Source organism: Penicillium subrubescens, assembly GCF_028828155.1.
Source record: "Penicillium subrubescens strain IBT 31985 chromosome Unknown utg000011l_segment0_segment0, whole genome shotgun sequence".
Taxonomy (NCBI): domain Eukaryota; kingdom Fungi; phylum Ascomycota; class Eurotiomycetes; order Eurotiales; family Aspergillaceae; genus Penicillium; species Penicillium subrubescens.
The window spans coordinates 799,314-818,784 of NW_026643161.1; the positions used below are offsets into that span (position 1 = coordinate 799,314).

Here is a 19,471-nt window from a genome sequence, read left to right on the forward strand (position 1 = left end):
CCAAAGGATGGTAACGGTGGGGAATCATGACAGATGGGATAAAATGGGTCCAGAAAGGCAAGACAAATGTTACGTGAGACGTGACGGAATAGAGATGGTGGATGTTGCGAATTTAGAAAATAACGAAGCGCTTTTGTTTGGATTTATCTGCTGCTGATTCAATGTCAGTTTCGAGAATTCGCTTGCTAAATTCATGCAGTGCTCACCTTGGCCCTTCACATCGCCTTTACGTAGCCTCCTCCAGAGCGAGCTGCATGCGCCGGGTTTGCGCCGTCGGCTGCAGCCCGGATGGCAGCGATACGATGCTTTGCGCGCTCGTCACCCTGGTCTGCGGCCTTGACGTACCAGACGTTCGCCTCGAGGGGATCACGACGGCAGCCAATGCCCATTTCGGTGAAGTAACCAACGGCATATTGCGCCTTAGCCAGGCCTATAATCAAAACATCAGTACAAGATATATAATCAATGATACCCAACCAAGTTGGACTTACCAAGAGCAGCGGCCCGCGTAGCCCATTCATAGGCCTCATTCTCGTCCTTCTCCAGGACAGGCTCCGCACCTACGAGATACCACGCACACAGCGCCATCATAGCAAGCGGGTGAGTTCCGCTCTGGGCAGCTGAGGTGTAAAAGTGGATGCTGAGCGCGGGATCCCGCGGGCAATTAAGTTTACCATGCTCGTAAGCATCTCCCAGACGGTACGCAGCCTCGACGTGGCCCAATTCTGCGGATTTCGTAAACAGTTGCGCCGCATAAGACTCATCCTTGAACACATCGTCACCGTATCCGGTCTCGTGCATCACGCCCAACTCATACGGCGCGGAATTGTACTGCGAGTCCGACGATTCCGCCGCACGTTTCATCCAAGTGATACCGTCACGGTAACGTTTACCCAATCCCATATCACCGGCCAGACAGGCTTTGGCCATACGGAGCATGGCACCGGGATGATTCTTCGACGCGGCTTGTCGGTAGAATTGAACAGCACGACCTCCGTCCACGCGGACACCCCAGCCAAACTCGTAGCAGAGTGCCGTGCGGTAGCACGCCTCGACGTGGCCGTGTTTGCTGGCAGCAAGGAAATTGGGAAAGGCGCGCTCGTAGTCTTCTTTGCCCTTGTTGAAAAGTCCCGAAGCGTAGCCGTCGGCGAGATAGTACTGTGCGAAGGGGTAGCTGCGGTCTGCGAGACGCTGCAGGATGGATTTTGACTCGCGCATGAGCCGCTGGCGGGTGATGGAAGTGGAGTCTTCGAGGTCGACAGCGGGCATCTCGCGCATGGAATTGATCATGAATACGGCGAATTCGTACTGCACCGCAGGCTCGTCGGTTTTCTTGACATTTGCGAGATACATTTCGAACGTCTGCTTGTGGCTAAGAAGGGAGGCATTATTTCCGACGGAGGATTGGAGGTGGGAATTATCGAATTGGGGAGCTGCAGGACCAGGTTGAGGGTATGATGTGTTGAGAAGGTCCAAGACTGAGAGCGGGCGGTTGTCAGGAGATGCGGTAGAATTGCGTGATGAGGAACGGCCCTGCAGATATGGCGATGCAGAGAGATTGCGTCGGTGGTTCGCAACATTCACATCCGATGTCGAAGAGTAATTCGACAGAGGCCGTGAAACTCGAGTCCGCCGGACAGCCAGATTACCTGAGGAGCCGGTGGGACCCAAGTTCGTTCCCAATGTAGACTGCCGCACATTGGACGAACTCTGCTGCTGTTGCTGGTGATGGTAGGTCAGAGGCTCATAGCCATCTGAATTCTGTGCATCGCTTTCCAAGCTGCCGCGCGAGGAGTTATTTGGGCTCAGAACCCCTGGCACGCCGCTTTGCTTCGGGTCTTGACCATCTTCCTTCACCTGATTCTCGACCACCGACCACGAACCACTGCTAGCCGGGGTATGGCCATATGGATGCTGTGATGCATACTGCAAAGCTTGCACAGAGTCCCGCCTCGGTGGAAATGCCGGGTTCCAATTCTGTCGTTGTTGCGCAGCGTCCTCGATGGACATTTTCGCGAATTCGGGGAGCTCGAGTTGCGGTGTCACCGGCCCATTGGAGAAATGCTCGATCTGGGCGGTGGACGCCTGGGGGATATTGGCGCCATGATCGATTCTCACCGGAGAGCGCGGCGAATCGTGAATGACCGGTGTGGTGTCGGAGTCCGGGGTGACCACGGTCAGCTGTTTCCGCGCAATTTGGGTCTGGGGAATCGTGCGGGGGGTTGACTCGTGGGACGGGGAGGGGAAGGGAGGCGTTGATCGGAGGTATGCTGACGGAGGGGAGGGGAGGGGAGGGTGCTCGGCAGCCACGGGAGAGGCCATGATGGACCGGGGAAATATGCTGCGATCGAGGTGCGAATAGAATTGCAGGCTATACAGCGAGCGTGTTGAGAGTTATGCTTGAATTTCCCGCTTTGTAGCGACAGGAGGCGAAATGAGACGGGCGATCCAAATTAAACGAGTGAGGCGAAGACACCGGGAGCACGGGGCAGGTCTGTGGTGGGCTTATTGCAACATGAAAGCCACCGATGAGGAGAAAGAGAAGAAGAAAAAGAGTAGGTTTGCGTCGAGATTCAGATATCCTGGACGGCGGCAGTCTTTGCCCTCCTTTCTGAAACTCTGGGGAAGGAAACAGGGTTCCAATGAAAGCTCGAATCAGTCGTGGAGCCTGGTTTAGTCGGGGTCGGGTAGCCCCAGTAGTCCTTGGTCGTTTATTCGTTCAGGTCAGAGTGGAGGTGAACCAGGAAGCAGAGCTGCCGCACAGATTTTAGTAGGAGGCAGATCGTAGGATAAACCGGATTTACCAACCTGGAGTAGCTATTGCATGGAAAAGGGAATAAACGAAGGTAAGGATGCGGGACAAATTTGATGAAGCGAGGAGAGGGGGAGAAGAATAATCGGAGAGTCGGAGTAGTTGGAGGAGTGGGCTGCTCACTCGACTCGGGTTCTCTTAGTGCAATTATTAGTGCCACGAGTTAAGTGGACTTGGACACTTGGTACCCTTTGATCACGGTGAGAGAGGAGGCTAAAGAGCTGCCTAGGATATGATCATATTATTATTCTTGCCAGTCAATGTCCATCCAGTCCATCCAGCCAACAGCGTTAAAGCACGCCCCCTCCAGGGCTCCAGGGTCGCCTCCACTTACTGCCATCGCTAGTTTACTCCCCCGATCGATTAAAGCTTTACGAGGTTGACAAGGTTTAACTTTTGCCGTCCTATGGGACCGAGAAAAAAGGACTGGCATTGTTGTTTCGTAGTTAATACCATGGAGGATTTGTTTTCTACTGGCAATAGAAGTCAATAAGCGATATCAGTTCATCAATTATGACACCTTAAAGTAATAATTACTCTACTAACAAATTGCCGCGTTGATCCAAAATCCAAGACAAAAGCCGCGAAAAAAAGGAAAGAAAAAAAATCCGGTCGTCATGCGGCGCAGAAAGTGGGGTGAACTATTATTATAATTAGTAGAATTAATTCTGTGAACCACTGAATCAGGTCAATTCGATCCCCATACTCTGACTCTACTGCAGCCCAATTGTGGCAGTAAAAACTACTGCAAGAAACTACACTTTTTCTATTCTTATGCCCACACCACGCCTCTTCCGGCCCTATACCTGCCCGCCATAAAAGTCCAGTTGACGTTGTCCCATTCAAGGCTTTTCAGGGCTTTTCAAGGCTTCCTCAGGCTCGTATAGCGCGGGCTGGAAAAGGGCTGAACGGTAGATCTCAAGTAAACTATTCCCCTCTTTCAAGCTATTGAGCCAATTAGACTGTAAAATATGGAGTATCCCCTCCTCCAGTAATGAGCCATCGCCTAGCCATCCGAGGGCTGTCTCATCCGACAGCTGTACGGCTTTTGCTGTGTACTGTACCACTAGAGCGAGGATCGGATCTGTGATCCACTGGCTCCACCGACAAACACGCGGAGTTCACCCTTGTTCAGCTAGACAATCAGTACTGGGCCATTGGTAGGCTGTAGCAAGGCAGAATCCGATGCCGACAAAAATCTCAAGAGGCTTAAGATGTCGGCTCCGGAGCGGGGCGGCAACAAATGAGGCTTTTCAAGGCTCGGATACTATGCGATCTGGTTGGCTCTACCCATGAATGTCCAAGCATTCCCGCGCGTTCTTTGGCTTTCTTTCCTATTCAGCCTCCGATTAGCGAGAAGAAAAGAGATTTTCGGTTCAGCTCCCGCGCCACGATGAAAAGCTGCAACTACATAGGTGGGGTCTCTCGTGAAAGAACTCACCTACTAGAAGCGAGGAAATTGAATGCACCTCAGGCTCACGGTTCAGGCACGTCAGCTTCGGCGGAGACTGGCCTGTCCGGTACGTGGCAGCAACCAAGTCACATGTCCATTTATCCACAATCGCATGAGCTGGATATGACGCGATTCTGTCCGAAGTATAGAGCCCAACCTAGCGCATTCCACTTTGTGATGTACTGTAGTAGTAGAGAGTGACCCCGTCCGTATGGCGGGTGGTAGGGTAACTCTGGCGCCACCGTTCACACCGTAGCCGCTACGATGAGACAATCTGACACTGGCGGTCAAGTCAGCAGAGATCATCGAGATCTCCTTGGCAAGCATCAACACATCTGCGTCTGCAAGTCTTCCAGGTTTTTCATAAGGGAGGAATTGAGTTTGTCTGGTTTCTCTGTACGAGGCTGACAGTTGGGCAGTTTTGGTTGTGTGTACTCCGTACCTTGAACCCTTTCTCTCGCACGGCCCGAGCCACGGGCCTCTTGCATCGTCTGTACATCGTCTGTACATCGGCCTCCTTACTGATTGTATGTACGTAGAATTGAGGAGTGAATAGAAGAGAATATCTTGGATGCGAACACGTAATGATGATCTACTAGCCCTGGATGAGGACACTTTTGCCGGCTATAGTATCCGGCCTGTCCAGTACTAGCAAGACCAGAAGACCAAAGTGTATATCTGCTAACCTATCAAATGGTACAAGGAATTGTAGAATGGTACAACATCCTGAGGTCCCTCGCACCATCTTGACGCATACCAACGCCACGCCCCTCCCGATCACCAGTGTCAGATGCAAAGATCCACTGCATTCCAGTCCGAGCTGAAGAACGTGGTCTCCATGCGCTACACCGCGCCGCGTCAAGGGATATATGTATCAGCACAGGATTATCCTAAACCGACCGATTGATCCGGGTTCCAGAGCATCCGGAAATATGAAGAGGTATTGCCATTTGAGCTGGAAGCCTGTTGCTGAACATTGGGGAATATCGACATATGGGATTGGACTGTTCAATGCTCGCCATTCACTGTCAAACTCTCAGTACGTAATACTTCGTGTAGATATATATCAAGCATGTCAGCCTCTGTAGGGTGGGCCAAGCACTGTGGTGATCGCCCATCTATTTGCCGATCTCCATTGTATGGTGCTCGAGCGCAGGGGCCAAGACTGGCGAATCGGCCCCTGTTCACCGTGGACATGAATACGTCGCGCTACTTTACTCGATATTGAACACGAAGGCTACGAGGTTCATCTGCTCGTAAGACAAGGGGGGTGAGAGCCTCAACGGTTTCGAATGTCTCCATTTTACTGGGTCGTGGAACGAGGATTTTAATTGAGAAGGGTTACTCCGTAGAGTCAATCCAATGAGATATTTTCATCGAGGATCAACTTGGCATCCTGCAAGGTGTGTACACTAGCAAGAATTGACGGTGAGTTATCGGCGACGCAGTACTTGGTACGCGATTTTCCTATTGATATTTGTTGTCAGGCTCACTCTTGTTCATGGGTTATTGCGGGGAAGAAGCGGCTGAAGGAGACATCGAGGCTCAGCAGAATGGCGGCTCGTATCCCGCGCCCGCGAGCGCTGTCAACTCTATATACGGGGCAGGGAATAAAGAAGGAACACGGCGGGACAGGGGTTAATAGAAGTGATGGAACAGAGAGTTGGGAGTTGTGCATTTGATATGCATAATCATGATCATAGCCTTATGCGGAGTACTTTTGGCAATAACAGCTGGCTATCACAATGCATTCAATAGTTATTCGGACAGCGCAAGGTGCAGCCTCAGGAAGGTAGGGAAGACCAGCATCAACTATTACCAGAGTGAATTTGATCATGAGTTAATCTTTGTAGCCCTTTTTTCTTGATCGATATTCTCTCCACCATTCTTAATGTCTAGTAGAAGACACATAGTAGGAGGTAAGCATATCGAAAGTGATAATTATGAGCGGCATTATCAAGTTCACTAACTCAGTTATGACCTGCCTAACACCGAAAATAGCAGCCCCGTGACCAACAGAGCTTGTCGAGTCCCCAAACAAGTTAGCCGCCGTCACGTCTTCAACTTAGCTCCAGTCCATACTGCAGTAATTTCACAGTTAAACTCCGGGCAGGGTAACCACCAAAAGATCACAGCGAGACAAAGTGCACGAAATACGCCCTCGGCTTGATCTTCCCCCTCAGCATAGGGGGCCAACCGAGCCGGGCCTAGCCTCGAGGGTACTGGCGCCGTCTGTTTGGCGCAGTCTGATTCGCTCCCCACGGCGCACTCGGCGGAGCTCCACGGGTCGAGTCACCAATTACCAGCTGATTGGTGGGATGGGGACGTCTGTGTACCAGGCCATTGCCCCTAGCGACACTGGGAGATTTGGAGGGTGGTTGCAGTGTTAATAATTTAGGGGACTTGCTTAGGGGGGTTATTGATTTTGATGCCCACAATATCGAGTGGGTTATGAATTAGGGGGTAAATACGAGACGGAGAGAAGGCATTGCTCAATTCAAGTAGAAACATAAATTCGAGCTTCCTGACAATTACTATGCAAGATCGAGTTGGCCTATCCAAAGACTACCTAAAATTCTGAATGAGCCAGCACTACTGAGGTGTCGTCTACAGAACTAATAATACAGTCCACTAGTAGCAGTAATAAAATACCTCCTTCGAGTAGTTCTTACTGTACTAGTTAAGGGTACCCTAAAAGTCCCTTAGCTAGAGTTCTGGGCCCGTGACTCGGGGACCCTGAGTCTCCTCGCCCCCCCACAGAATCACCCGGTCGTCTTTGTCTCACTTCTGGTTCTCTGCTCCTCAGTCGTCGACTCGCCTTCACAGGTACTATCCTCATCCGTCAAAGAGGTACATTCTGCATTCGCTATCGGTGGCCAATCCTCTCGTTCAAAGTTGATTCATTGGACCTGCTGGTCTTCCCGTCACTCGCTCCTCGACCCATCGTGTGTGGACCACTTTGTTTATTCTCCACCCCCGGGTGTCGTTGCACCGGCCGACCGCTGTCCAGCACTACCACCTGGGAACCTGCAGTCTGCGCCAGTCGAGACTGAATTTGAGCCCGCAGTGTTCGTCGGGTCGTTCTCGAACCGCGTCTGCGACTGTGCCTGACTGAGAACTGGAATTCTCACGGACGCGCGACCGTATACGAGCCCTGCGCAGATCGGGCAGCCCCGTTTTCTCCGCTGATCGCATCGAGTCGATTATGTGCTAGTCGCACGGCGAAACTTCCACCTCCAAAGAAACAATCATTGCAGAACAACACTGCTGTGCATGACCGCGGCGATCTAAGAGTGAGTGCGACATCTTTCCACCACAACCGGAATCTCCTCTGTTGTCTCGGAGCCTATCTGATTGAAACCCCGCCGATAGGACCACAATGTCTTTGCCGCAAAGGCCTGGCAAGGCCTCGCCCCGGCGTGAGGAGCGCAGCGCCTTTCGCGAGCCCTCTCACCGTCGGCGACACCGAGACCTCGACCCTGGTCATTACAGCGACAACCCAACTTCTCCGTCCTCCCACCGACACCACCGTCGCCGATCGCAAAGTCACCGCAGGGCCGCCGAGACGGATGAGGAAAGAATGGAGCGCGGCGGCGACGTGAAGCGCAAGAAGAGCCTGATCAAGCCAGAACGGCGCCACATGGACCGGGATCACCCCAATTATCATTACCGACAGCGATCTCACCGTATGCCCGTCCACCCGTCCTCCACGGGCGATGACCCCCTGCTCGACCGCGACCCCGAGGCCGAGACAAACAGCTCCAAGAGCATAGATTCGAAATCGAAGGAGCAGCTGTATGGCGCGCACGGGAATGTGAATAAACCCATGGACCGCGCGCCGAGTCGGCATCGATCGAAAAAGAAGAAGAGATCTTCTCACCGGGGGTCGAAGAGCGGCGCGTCCGCAGAGGAAAGGAGACGACAGAAAGCAATGTATGCAGCACGGCCGCCAGACTTGTGGACAACGTATTGTGCCTTGGTCAGTTGCTTGGTGCCTGACTTTGTGCTGAAATGCTTTGGTATGCCGCAGAAGGAGCAGCGGACTGCCTGGCGAGAGAAGATCGGCCTGATCAGTTTGATTCTCATGATCGCCGCCTTTGTGGGTTTCCTGACCTTCGGTTTCACGGCCGTGGTCTGCGGGACACCCCCTGTTCGTCTGAAGGTCAACGAGGTAGGGAGTGGATATATGATTTTCCATGGCAAGGCCTACGACTTGACCAGATCGAAACACCCTGAGGCCGAGGGCATTCCGGCTGACACCAACGTCTTGTATGATCTTCCACACAAGTACGGTGGCCAGGATGGCAGCTTCTTCTTCCAACAAGTCAACGGTGCTTGCAAGGGACTTATCACCGCCAAGGACGGCGGTGGTGTCCCTACTAATTCCAAGGGAGACCTTGGTTGGTATTTCCCTTGCACAGCGTTCAACCAGGACGGCTCCTCCGAGCCCAATTTCACGACCTCCTACTACGATGGCTGGGGCTGCCATACTAGTGCGTCCGCCCGGGACGCCTTTTACGAGCTGAACGGGTCTGGCGATGTATACTACACTTGGGAGGATACGAAGAACAAGAGCCGAAACCTTGCCGTGTATTCTGGCAATGTTCTCGATCTGGATCTTCTGCGGTGGTTCAACACTGACCAGGTGGAATACCCGGCTGAATTTGATGAGCTGCGCCAGAACTCTGCTGTTCGTGGTGTCGATCTCACCTACTATCTTCAAAGTGGAGATCAGAAGAAGATTGGCAAGTGTCTCACCCAGATCATCAAGGTGGGTAGCATTGACACGGACACCGTCGGTTGTATTGCGTCCAAGGTCGTGCTTTACGTCTCTTTGATCTTCATTCTGTCCATCGTCGTCGTCAAGTTCGCCTTTGCCCTGCTCTTCCAATGGTTCTTGGCTCCCCGCTTCGCCGCCCAGAAGACCAGCATGGCTTCCGATGCCCGTACACGCAACCAGCAGATCGAAGACTGGTCTAACGATATTTATCGACCTGGTCCTCGAGTTGCAGACCCCCCGGTTCCTGAGCGTGTCAGCAAGCGCGCCAGTTTCTTGCCTACTACGTCTCGCTTCTCCAGCCCCTATGTGGTTGGCAGCACCGGCACCGGAAAGCAAAACAGGCAACATGTCACCATGGCCAGCCAGAACTCGACCTCTCGACTCATGCCCGGTTCCGCCAACAGCAATCCCATGTACAAACTCAGCCATAATAGCAGTGGTGGAACTCTCAGCGTCGATGCCCGTCATAACCCTGGTGCAAGTCGAACCAGCCTCGTCGGCAACGGGCAGCAAGAACCCGGCTTTTCGACGGTTATCTCTGAATCTGAGGGCCCTGGACCCGCTGGCTTCATTCACGAATCTGTTGTTCCGCAGCCTCCACCTGACTGGCAACCTTTTGGTTATCCATTGGCCCACGCGCTTTGCATTGTCACTTGTTACTCTGAAGGTGAGGAGGGTATTCGGACGACTATTGACTCGATTGCCATGACCGACTACCCGAACAGCCACAAGACCATCCTGGTTATTTGTGACGGAATGATCAAGGGTAAAGGTGAAGAGTTCTCGACTCCGGAAATCGTGCTTGGCATGGTCAAGGACCACGTTGTTCCCCCAGAGGAAGTCCAGCCCTTCTCCTACGTCGCCGTTGCCACTGGATCTAAGCGTCACAACATGGCCAAGGTTTACTCCGGTTTCTATGACTACGGCGAGACCTCCATGATTCCTCCCGAGAAGCAGCAGCGCGTGCCTATGATGGTTATCGTCAAGTGCGGTACCCCCGCTGAAGCCACCCAGTCCAAGCCCGGTAACCGTGGTAAGCGTGACAGTCAGATTATCCTGATGTCGTTCTTGCAAAAGGTCATGTTCGACGAGCGTATGACTGAGCTCGAGTTTGAGATGTTCAATGGCATGTGGAATGTTACGGGAATTCCGCCGGATTTCTACGAAGTTGTTCTCATGGTCGATGCCGATACAAAGGTGTTCCCGGATAGTTTGACGCATATGATTTCCGCGATGGTCAAGGATCCCGAGGTCATGGGTCTTTGCGGAGAAACAAAGATTGCCAACAAGACTGACAGCTGGGTTACGATGATTCAAGTTTTCGAGTATGTTTTTTCTGCCTGCTGCGGTGTTTATTGATGACATCCTAACGATTCTTCCCCCTAGATACTTCATTTCTCACCACCAAGCCAAGTCTTTCGAGTCCGTCTTCGGTGGTGTCACCTGTTTGCCCGGTTGTTTCTCGATGTACCGTATCAAGGCTCCCAAGGGTGGACAGAACTACTGGGTGCCTATCCTGGCCAACCCGGACATTGTCGAGCACTACTCTGAAAACGTGGTTGACACCCTGCACAAGAAGAACTTGCTTCTTCTTGGTGAGGATCGATACCTGACCACCCTGATGCTGAAGACCTTCCCCAAGCGCAAGCAGATTTTCGTCCCACAGGCCGTCTGCAAAACAGTCGTCCCAGACAAGTTCCTGGTCCTGCTCTCCCAGCGTCGTCGCTGGATTAACAGTACCGTGCATAACCTTCTTGAACTGGTGCTCGTGCGCGACCTCTGCGGAACATTCTGCTTCAGCATGCAATTCGTCATCTTCATCGAGCTGATCGGTACTCTGGTCCTCCCCGCCGCCATCGCCTTCACCATCTACGTCGTTATTTCCTCCATCGTCCGCAAGCCTGTCCAGGTGATCCCCCTGGTCCTGCTCGCCTTGATTCTCGGTCTCCCCGGTGTTCTCATCGTGGTCACCGCCCACCGTCTCGTCTACGTCCTCTGGATGCTGATCTACCTGCTTTCCCTGCCAATTTGGAATTTCGTCCTGCCAACGTACGCGTTCTGGAAATTCGACGACTTCTCCTGGGGCGATACCCGCAAGACAGCCGGTGAAAAGGATAAGGGTCACGGCGCGGCTGAAGGTGAATTCGACAGCACGCAAATCACCATGAAGCGTTGGCGCGACTTTGAGAAGGAGCGCCGTATGCGGAATAATGGCTGGACTCAGCCGCAGCAGACGCATGCCTCTGGCGGTATGAACGGGTATCCGAATAATAATTACGAGGCGTACTCGGATTATTAGAAGCGGGTCCAGCATTCACGCCTCTCATTCTCGAAGGACCCGACCGTCCTTGTTTATTTTTTTGGTTTCTTGTTGCGTGTTACTTTATTTTGACTGTGATTTATTTTTGCCTTTTACATACCATTTTCCATACCATCGTACGTACCATATGAAGCACTTGAGGTTGACATTCTCGGGATGGCGTTTTCGATATTGTCTGTCCTTTGCTTTGGATTTGTACTTAATCTGCAGACTAATATTGAACTTGGGAATGATTTTGGTGTTATACTTCATTTGAATGTGTCAATGTCTAGCTCTATACGAGTGACGAGAGTTTATATACTGAATCCGAGTACTTGTGAAATTGACGCCAAAGATGATAGATTCAGGCACCAGAAGTGGCTTGACCGCCCAGCGTCTTGCTCCGCCTCCACCGTGGCACAGGCGGAACGATGTCCTGCGGGAGCTTGGTGCCTAGCGTTCCCCCGCACTACATAAGTGTCCTAACAACCATCAACAAAGTCAAGTTTACCAAAACATCTCAACATTCCAAATTCCCACAACAAAATGGAACCTCTCAAGATCCATGTTAACGGCGAATCAAGCATCACCCGCCTCGCCGAACAAGGCACCCTCCGCCTCACGGTAGAATCCGAAGGCCCCGACCTAGAAACCGTCTCCAAAAATGTCCTCACCCGCTCCAACTCACTGAGCGACCTCTTCAAAACACTCTCCCCAAAAACCACCACTGGCACCGCCACCTCTTCCGCCGCCGTAACAAAATTCGCCTCAACCTTCCTCCGCACAAGAAACTACACCCCCCGCGACAAAGACAACAAACCCCTACCTAAGGTGTATCAAGCCTCGATGTCGTTGAGCGTGATATTCCGCGATATAACCAAGTTGAGCGAAGTCGTCGGCCAACTCGTCAGCTACTCGAATGTGGAAATCAGCGCTATTGATTGGAGTTTGAGTGAGGAGACGCAGAAAAACTTGCGCTCGCAGATGCGGAAGGAGGCTATTGCTGATGCGGTGGGTAAGGCGGGTGATTATGCGGGGGCTGTGGGGAGGGAGGTTTATCCGGTTGAGATTATGGATGGGGGGCAGACGGCGACTACGCAGCATGTTCCCTCTAGATCGCTTTTTGGGGGGTTTGGTGCCCCGACTGCGTTTGGGCAGACGAGATCCCAAGGGGCAGGTTTGTTGGGGGGGCTGCTGCGAGTAGTGGGCCGGAGCCGACGGAGATGTTGGATCTTAGTCCGCCGGATATTCTGGTTACGAGTTCGGTGAGCGTGCAGTTTCAGTCTGTTCCTGAGAAGTAGGATGAGAGATATTCGTTGGGGACGTCATTTGAGATAAGCGGTTCTATCACATATCTTATCTAGTTGAAGCCTATATAGTTGCTCTTCAATCAAACATACTTCAAATTGGATTGAACCACATCCTACTCACTCTATGTAAAAACAAACGTAGGCGAAGGAGTAGAACTATTGATTCAAATCTAAACTCGAAGGAGCACACCCAACTTAACAAGTAGTTCATTTCCTTCCTACATACTGTGCCATTATCATTTATCCTTGATACCTAGTCATTCACCACGCCATTGGATCTCTTGCCTCTTTTAGACATCCAGGCTTAATTTACAGATCTACAGCAACTAACTCCGGGGACGGTTGGCCCGTGTGTCAAAAAGGAGATCGGGTACAATCTGATATTACTATTTTCAGCCTGTTCATGCCCAAGTGAATCCATATTGCTTTTTTTCGGACCTGTCTATTTTGCCGAGTCATCCATGATCCGTGATCTGCCATTTTCCATTTTTGGACTTGTATGAGACCTGATGCCTTAATTATATGCCATTCTGATCTTCTCGGTTGTCTCAAGTATCAGAGCATAATTGGTAGGCTTGGAGGATAAAAGACATTGGAAATTACTACAGTAAATGAACACTCGGCCATTACTAGGATAATGATCACTCAGATTACTTTCATACGCTTGGAGATACTTTCCGTAGTTATCTTGATCTGCCCATTCCCTTCAAAGACTAGAATATACTTCGATAGTATGACACGATCCTCAATCCCTTTAATTCTTCTGCACTCGCCACATACGTGTCTTATGTCCTACCACTAAGAGTCTAGTACTGTACAGAGCCACGCCACAGGGTACAGCGGCGATAATTGTGGCTGCTATAAGCTCTTCGGATCCTACTTGATGTTGACCCGGCTATAAACTCCGCCCCCGCTTGTCAAGGGCTGTGGCTTGGATATCATCCCCCCCCCCCGGCCCCCAGCCCAAAGAGCGCCCAATGGATCAAAGCGCAGGTCATCCGGGCATTGGCCAGGATGGATCTGCAGTGCGTCGCTCCCTGCATGATTATTTACATGGAGGTGCAGGGTGATGATCATTGTAGGGATTGTGGTTTGACTTTTAAGGGGGAGATGGAGATGGATATGGAGGGGGTTTCTTGGAAGTAGGTGGATGGTATATGAATTGTGTAGGTTTCGTGTCTTTGATGTAGGAGGAGTACTTCGGATTGGAAGTACTGCGTATATTCAGGTTTCTTTCTTGGCACAAGAAACACGAACGTGGCTCTGCTGACTAATACTTACGTTCATCTCATTTTTGAGAACCTCACAGTTGGAAAAGCTGCAGCTCAGCTCAGCTCTTCTGGCAGGATTGTGCTTCCAACAACATCTCCTGACTCAGTCTTCTTGTTCATCCTTTATTGGATCTTTAATTCCTTCTTCAGCTGCCTGCACTGCCTCCCCCATTTCTCATTCCACCAACCTTATTCGTGTCTACTTGACTACTTGTCCACCGCCCGCCCATTTCCCATTTCCCCCCACCAAACTCCAACTCCAACTCCACTCCACTTCTCGTTTCGTCATCTTACATCCCGCTTATCAGCCTCGATTTCTATCTTGGGAGTCTGGGACCACATCACCAGAATAATCGGGGATCATCCGGGCTCTGACTTGACCAGGAGTGTTATTCTCCACTACATACTAGTATATCTTGACCGGGATCTTCCTTGCCCTGCCCTTGCACACGTTGCACGTTTCGCGTTGCCCATCGTCTCATCCCATCCACCCGTCTGTCATGTCCATGCGACAAAAGTACGCTCGGACAGTTCCAGTTGGTGCCTGCTGAACTAATCCTATTATCCTGCTTTTCCTGGGTTACGTGCCTTTCCCAATCGCATCGCCCGCATCCGCCATCCTGGACCTGTCAAGGCGCTAGCCCCAAAAAACGGCCTGCGCTCAGTTCTCCAACTCTTCTCCAGCAGCCGGACGTCCGATTTGAAGACTTAACGGCGTGAAAGCCACGTTCAAGTCGCTCGCCCCGGTAGCGTTGAAAGTTACTACTCCTGTCAATCGAACGGCGTACGGCGTACAGACTCCTGGCCTAGCTTCCATTGCATTTACCTACGGTCGCTCTTCATCCCCCCGGGTGTTAACTACTCGCGCTTCGCACTCCCCGCTATCCCGTCCATCCATCCCTGGTTGGCCTTGCAGCCCGTGCGATCTGACCATCTTATACTTACCCCCCCCGACTCCAACCGTCGCCCTCCCTCGGCATTTTACTTCCGCCCGCATCAACTACCTTCGTTTTCGTCGGCGTCTGAGACCCAGTAAGCCACGCTGTGCGGAAACTTCAGTGCGTATCAGTCAGCTGCCAGGTGATAAACCCTCGTGAAAGTCAAGACATAGAAAGGGGAGAGAACGTGCAATAAGGAAACCTCCGAATCCAGGATCTTGCGACCATAGAAACGGTGCCAGCCTCTGCTTCAACGGTCCCCATTTCTGTGTAACCCCCGCTACCAATCAACCCCGATCGATTCTGCTTTTCCGGGATTTGATCCTCTGCCTGTGTTGTGCATTGTGCCTGGCACGACTGTTCTACAGATCACTTCCGTCGCCTTGTTCCGAAGTGCGGGTTTTGTCTTGCAGGCACTTAGCTCTCGCTTCTGGATTCACCCCACCATTTCGGTATCTCCCCGGACCCGGGAGACAACGACACTTTTTTCGACCCTCCATGACGGGCAATGCGTGGTGACGGCAACGCTGGAACTACGCTGCCCTCATCAGATTTGTCTCGCCAGTCAGACTATCTCTCGCCGCCTGCGTCTTGCAATGGGTCATGTGATACCGCTGGAGTGCCGGCTCTTCCACGTATGAATAGTGATCCCTCAGACGTCCCCAGCGGCAGGCCCGCTATTCTTGATGACGACGATGTGTCGGCTCTAAGTACGGAAGTTCGTCGTGGCTCGTCTACTTCTGGTTTTGTGACTACAGCCGTCGATATGGCCTCACAAGAGGATCAGCGGTTGCACAATGTCGGAGTCGCAGCTTTGGCAGCCGTCGCGCAATATCCCCACGGTGTCAACGATGAGAGCGGTTCCTTCATCGTGAATCAGGTCGTGAATGCTGTTACTGGCGGTGTCTCGTCATTCCATCGAGCCGGTGCAGGGCTCATGGAAGCCGAAGGAAATATGTCGGATACTTCGGCCGAAAGACTTTACTTGACGCACTCTATCGCGGACAGCTTCCGATCGGCATCGGAGGACCCATCACCGGGTTCGCAGACAACTGATAGTGATATGGACATGGAAAGCACCGTACAGGACTTGATCGAGCGAACCGCGACATGGCAGAATATCGCGACAATTGCGGGTCAGAACGACCAGCTTCGGAAGGAAATGGTCTTGGACTATGACTCCGTCTGTGAGGAAGAACACCCATCGCCGTCGACCGTTCCAGATGATGACCTGGATGACTTGCTCCAATTCTATCCCGACGAGGAAGAATACTACCACCAGTATATCGCTGGGCACTCGCCGCGCGAGACTGCAATGCACGATGTGAATCTGGATGATTTTTACCAAACTATCAGTTACGAACCGACAAATCCCAATCCGCCACAGGTCCCTGCACTGGCGCCTGAATTTCCTCCGGCAGGTCCACTCCCTGTGGACAACATACCAGAAGAGGATGTTGAATGGCATCCTGCCTCCATCATCCACACAACCAGTATGGTACCATTCCCCGTTCGTCATCGGTAATGTCTCTGACAGATCTAGCATATGAACGAAATTTGACCATCGACGAGTTTATCCAACGCTGGATGGTCGAATCTAACATTATCCCACATGGCTTCCATTCGGAGAACCGAGTCCCGCCACAGCTCCGTCCTCTGTCCAAGATGATGGGCTGGAAACAACCACTAGAGATCCACCGTCCATGCGGGTTCAACGGTCGTTTCTACGATCTACAGCAGATGCCTTGGGCAGAAACACTCAAGGTGAAACGGTCTGATGCTCGAGCACTCCGCGATGCATGGTACACTTCCTACCATAACCTCGATTACTCGCATAACATGCTCGCCGAAAGGCTCCCGCAGGACGAGAACTTCTTCCAGGCAAAATCAATGCACACGGAACATAAGGCGACTGTCGAGCACTTTCAACTACGCAATTTGATCTCGGTCCCCGGATACAACACCGTCCATTTTGCCAGCCGGTCGAAAGTCTACTCGTGGACACCCGATTTTGACGATATCCGCTGTCTTATTGATCTCACTCGTCCTGCCCCAGAATCAGGTTTCCTCAGCCCCGTCAAGATCTCCAGTATGAAATCAGCATACGGTCTCACAATCGCAGGCGGGTTCTGCGGCGAATATGCACTCCGCGGAACCAGCGGCGAAGGCTCCGGCGCAAAGGGGCTAGTCACCCCCGATTTCAACGACGGCATCACCAACCACGTCGACATCATCCGCAACCGATCCGGCGATTCCCCCATCTGCGTCTTCGCCTCGAATGACCGCCACCTCCGCGTCCTAGACTGCGAAACAAACATCTTCCTCTCCGACCAAGAGCTCTCCCGCCCAATAAACTGCACCGCCACCTCCCCCGACAGCCGTCTCCGCGTCGTCATCGGCGACTCCCCAGACGCATGGGTCATCGAAGCCGACACCGGCCGCCCCGTGCACCCGCTCCGTGGCCACCGCGATTTCGGCTTCGCCTGCGCCTGGTCCCCCGACATGCGCCACATCGCAACAAGCAACCAAGACAAAACAGTCATCATCTGGGACGCTAGAACATGGCGTGCTCTCGAAACAATCGACTCCGACGTCGCAGGCTACCGCTCCCTTCGTTTCTCCTCCGTCGGCGGCGGTCCCCGCACTCTTCTCTGCGCCGAACCCGCAGATCGCATCTCCATTATCGACGCGCAGATGTACCAATCTCGCCAAGTTCATGATTTCTTTGGCGAGATTGGTGGTGCAGACTATGCGCCTGATGGTGGGGCGATTTGGGTTGCGAATACGGATCCGCATTTCGGCGGGTTTATGCAGTTTGAACGGCGGAATTGGGGGCAGGCGTTTGGGTTGGCGGATTTGCCGAATGAGTGGTTGAGTGAGGGCGAGTTGGATGCGGATGAGAGGTGTTGTGTTGGTGGGAGGCAGAGGGAGTTGAGGTTTTTGAGGAATTTGGGTGATGAGGAGTATGAGATGTTTATGTTGTAGGTTTCTTGATTGGACCTGGTGGTTTTCTTCTTTCTTATTTTGTTTCTTTTGCGTGTTTGATGCATCTGATACCCAGGGCCAAATTTTTTTTTTTTTTTTTCCTTTTCATCGCAACTTCTTTCTTTCTTTGACTCATGCTATCATCGTTTCGTTCTTTCTTGGTGTTGTTGGCTGTTTGATGCATGTCACATATAGAATGACGCGAATCAACTGACTTGGAATCTATATCTCCTTCCTTGTGGAATGCTCCTTAGTATAAGCTCAGATATCTAGATCGATCCTACAGTAGTTTAACCCTGAGAAAAACGTGGTCCTACTGCGGATGAGATCTCCACATGCCAAAGTCAATCGCAAGAGAACATTCCATCTGTCTGCCATCAAAACCCATTTATCCATCATCCACCATCCAATCAATCAATCAATCCCTCAACCACTAATCTCCATGCATATTTACCTCTAACCTGACCTGCAGGTCTACGTGGCAACCCACCAAACCAGCAATGCACTGCCCATCTAACTATCCCTATTCCATCTACCTCTCATTTTCAGCTCAGCTTTGATCGGGCTCCACCATAACAACCCCACCCCGCCACTCCGATCCCAACCAAGCAACGTACTCCTGCTGTACGTAAATACCCCTCATTCCCAGTTTCCCATAGCTGCCTATCCAACTCTTCCATCTTTTACATCCATCCACCTTTCAAATTCCAACTCAACGAAGCTACAACTAAACGCAACTACACTCAAAATGGCTTCCCGTGATTACTATAACGATAACAACTCGTACAACGAGGATAATAACTCCTCGTACAACCGCCGCGACGAGGGTCGGAATGAGAACTACGGCCGCGATGAACGCCGCAACGACTCTTACAACAACGAGTCCCGCAACGAGTCCTACGGCCGTGATGACCGCCGCCACGGCGACTACAACGACACCCGCTACTCCGGCTCTGGCCAATACAGCGGCGGCGACGACTTCAGCAGCGCAGCCCAACACGCGCAATCCCACTCCTCCTCAGACAGCTCCCTCTTCAACTCCGCTTTGTCCTTCCTAAACGACCGCAAGGGCCAATTCCAAGACCCGTCCCGCATCGAAGTCGACGAGCAGCACGCCGTGCAGGCTCATAATGCCATGTACAACAACGGCGGCGATGAGCAGGGCCGCAGCCACGATTCTTCGACTGTGGGTGCCGGTGCGGCGATGCAGGCGTTGAAGATGTTTACGAGTGGCGGGAGTAGTGATGGGGGGATGGATAAGAATAAGTTGATTGGGTTGGCGATGGCGCAGGCGGGGAAGTTGTGGGAGGAGAAAGAGGGGGCTGGGGCTAGTATGGTGAGTTTATATTGAGATTTGGTGGATGAGGAGAGGTGGTGATATTGGGTTCATGCTAACGTTGTGGTTTCTGGGTAGAACGGTGATAAGCAGTCTGCTGTGAACAGTGCTGCGGAGATGGCGCTGAAGATGTACATGAAGAGTCAGGGTGGTGGTATTGGTGGTACTGGTGGTGCTTCTGGATTGATGAGCCTGGCTAGCAAGTTCCTGTAGATTGGAAGATGGGATTGATGTCTATCTACCAGGACTTTGATCCATCAAGAGAAGCAATATCTGGCATTTGGGAC

General features: G+C 52.1%; 5 protein-coding genes across 5 annotated transcripts; 4 read left to right on the forward strand and 1 right to left on the reverse strand.

Moving 5' to 3' along the window:
* Positions 1 to 215: 215 nt before the first annotated feature.
* chs3 (putative chitin synthase activator (Chs3)) lies at positions 216 to 2,322 on the reverse strand (the record flags this gene model as incomplete). Its single annotated transcript, XM_057158596.1, has 2 exons — positions 216 to 430; positions 492 to 2,322. The coding sequence occupies 2 exons, from the start codon at positions 2,320 to 2,322 to the stop codon at positions 216 to 218; spliced, it is 2,046 nt and encodes a 681-aa protein (XP_057002550.1).
* Positions 2,323 to 7,644: 5,322 nt separating this feature from the next.
* chsF (chitin synthase CHS3) lies at positions 7,645 to 11,606 on the forward strand (the record flags this gene model as incomplete). Its single annotated transcript, XM_057158597.1, has 2 exons — positions 7,645 to 10,370; positions 10,432 to 11,606. 2 exons carry the CDS (start codon positions 7,645 to 7,647, stop codon positions 11,342 to 11,344), a joined length of 3,639 nt encoding a protein of 1,212 aa, XP_057002551.1. The 3' UTR covers positions 11,345 to 11,606.
* Positions 11,607 to 11,890: 284 nt separating this feature from the next.
* On the forward strand, positions 11,891 to 12,645 carry N7473_012659 (SIMPL domain-containing protein; the record flags this gene model as incomplete). Its single annotated transcript, XM_057158598.1, is given in 2 exon segments — positions 11,891 to 12,448; positions 12,460 to 12,645. The coding sequence occupies 2 exon segments, from the start codon at positions 11,891 to 11,893 to the stop codon at positions 12,643 to 12,645; spliced, it is 744 nt and encodes a 247-aa protein (XP_057002552.1).
* A 2,726-nt stretch (positions 12,646 to 15,371) lies between these two features.
* N7473_012660 (WD40 repeat domain-containing protein) lies at positions 15,372 to 17,848 on the forward strand (the record flags this gene model as incomplete). The annotated part of the gene is made up of 2 exons (XM_057158599.1): positions 15,372 to 16,356; positions 16,407 to 17,848. The coding sequence occupies 2 exons, from the start codon at positions 15,372 to 15,374 to the stop codon at positions 17,846 to 17,848; spliced, it is 2,427 nt and encodes an 808-aa protein (XP_057002553.1).
* A 748-nt stretch (positions 17,849 to 18,596) lies between these two features.
* N7473_012661 (uncharacterized protein) lies at positions 18,597 to 19,397 on the forward strand (the record flags this gene model as incomplete). Its single annotated transcript, XM_057158600.1, has 2 exons — positions 18,597 to 19,184; positions 19,263 to 19,397. 2 exons carry the CDS (start codon positions 18,597 to 18,599, stop codon positions 19,395 to 19,397), a joined length of 723 nt encoding a protein of 240 aa, XP_057002554.1.
* Between the last annotated feature and the right edge of the window lie 74 nt (positions 19,398 to 19,471).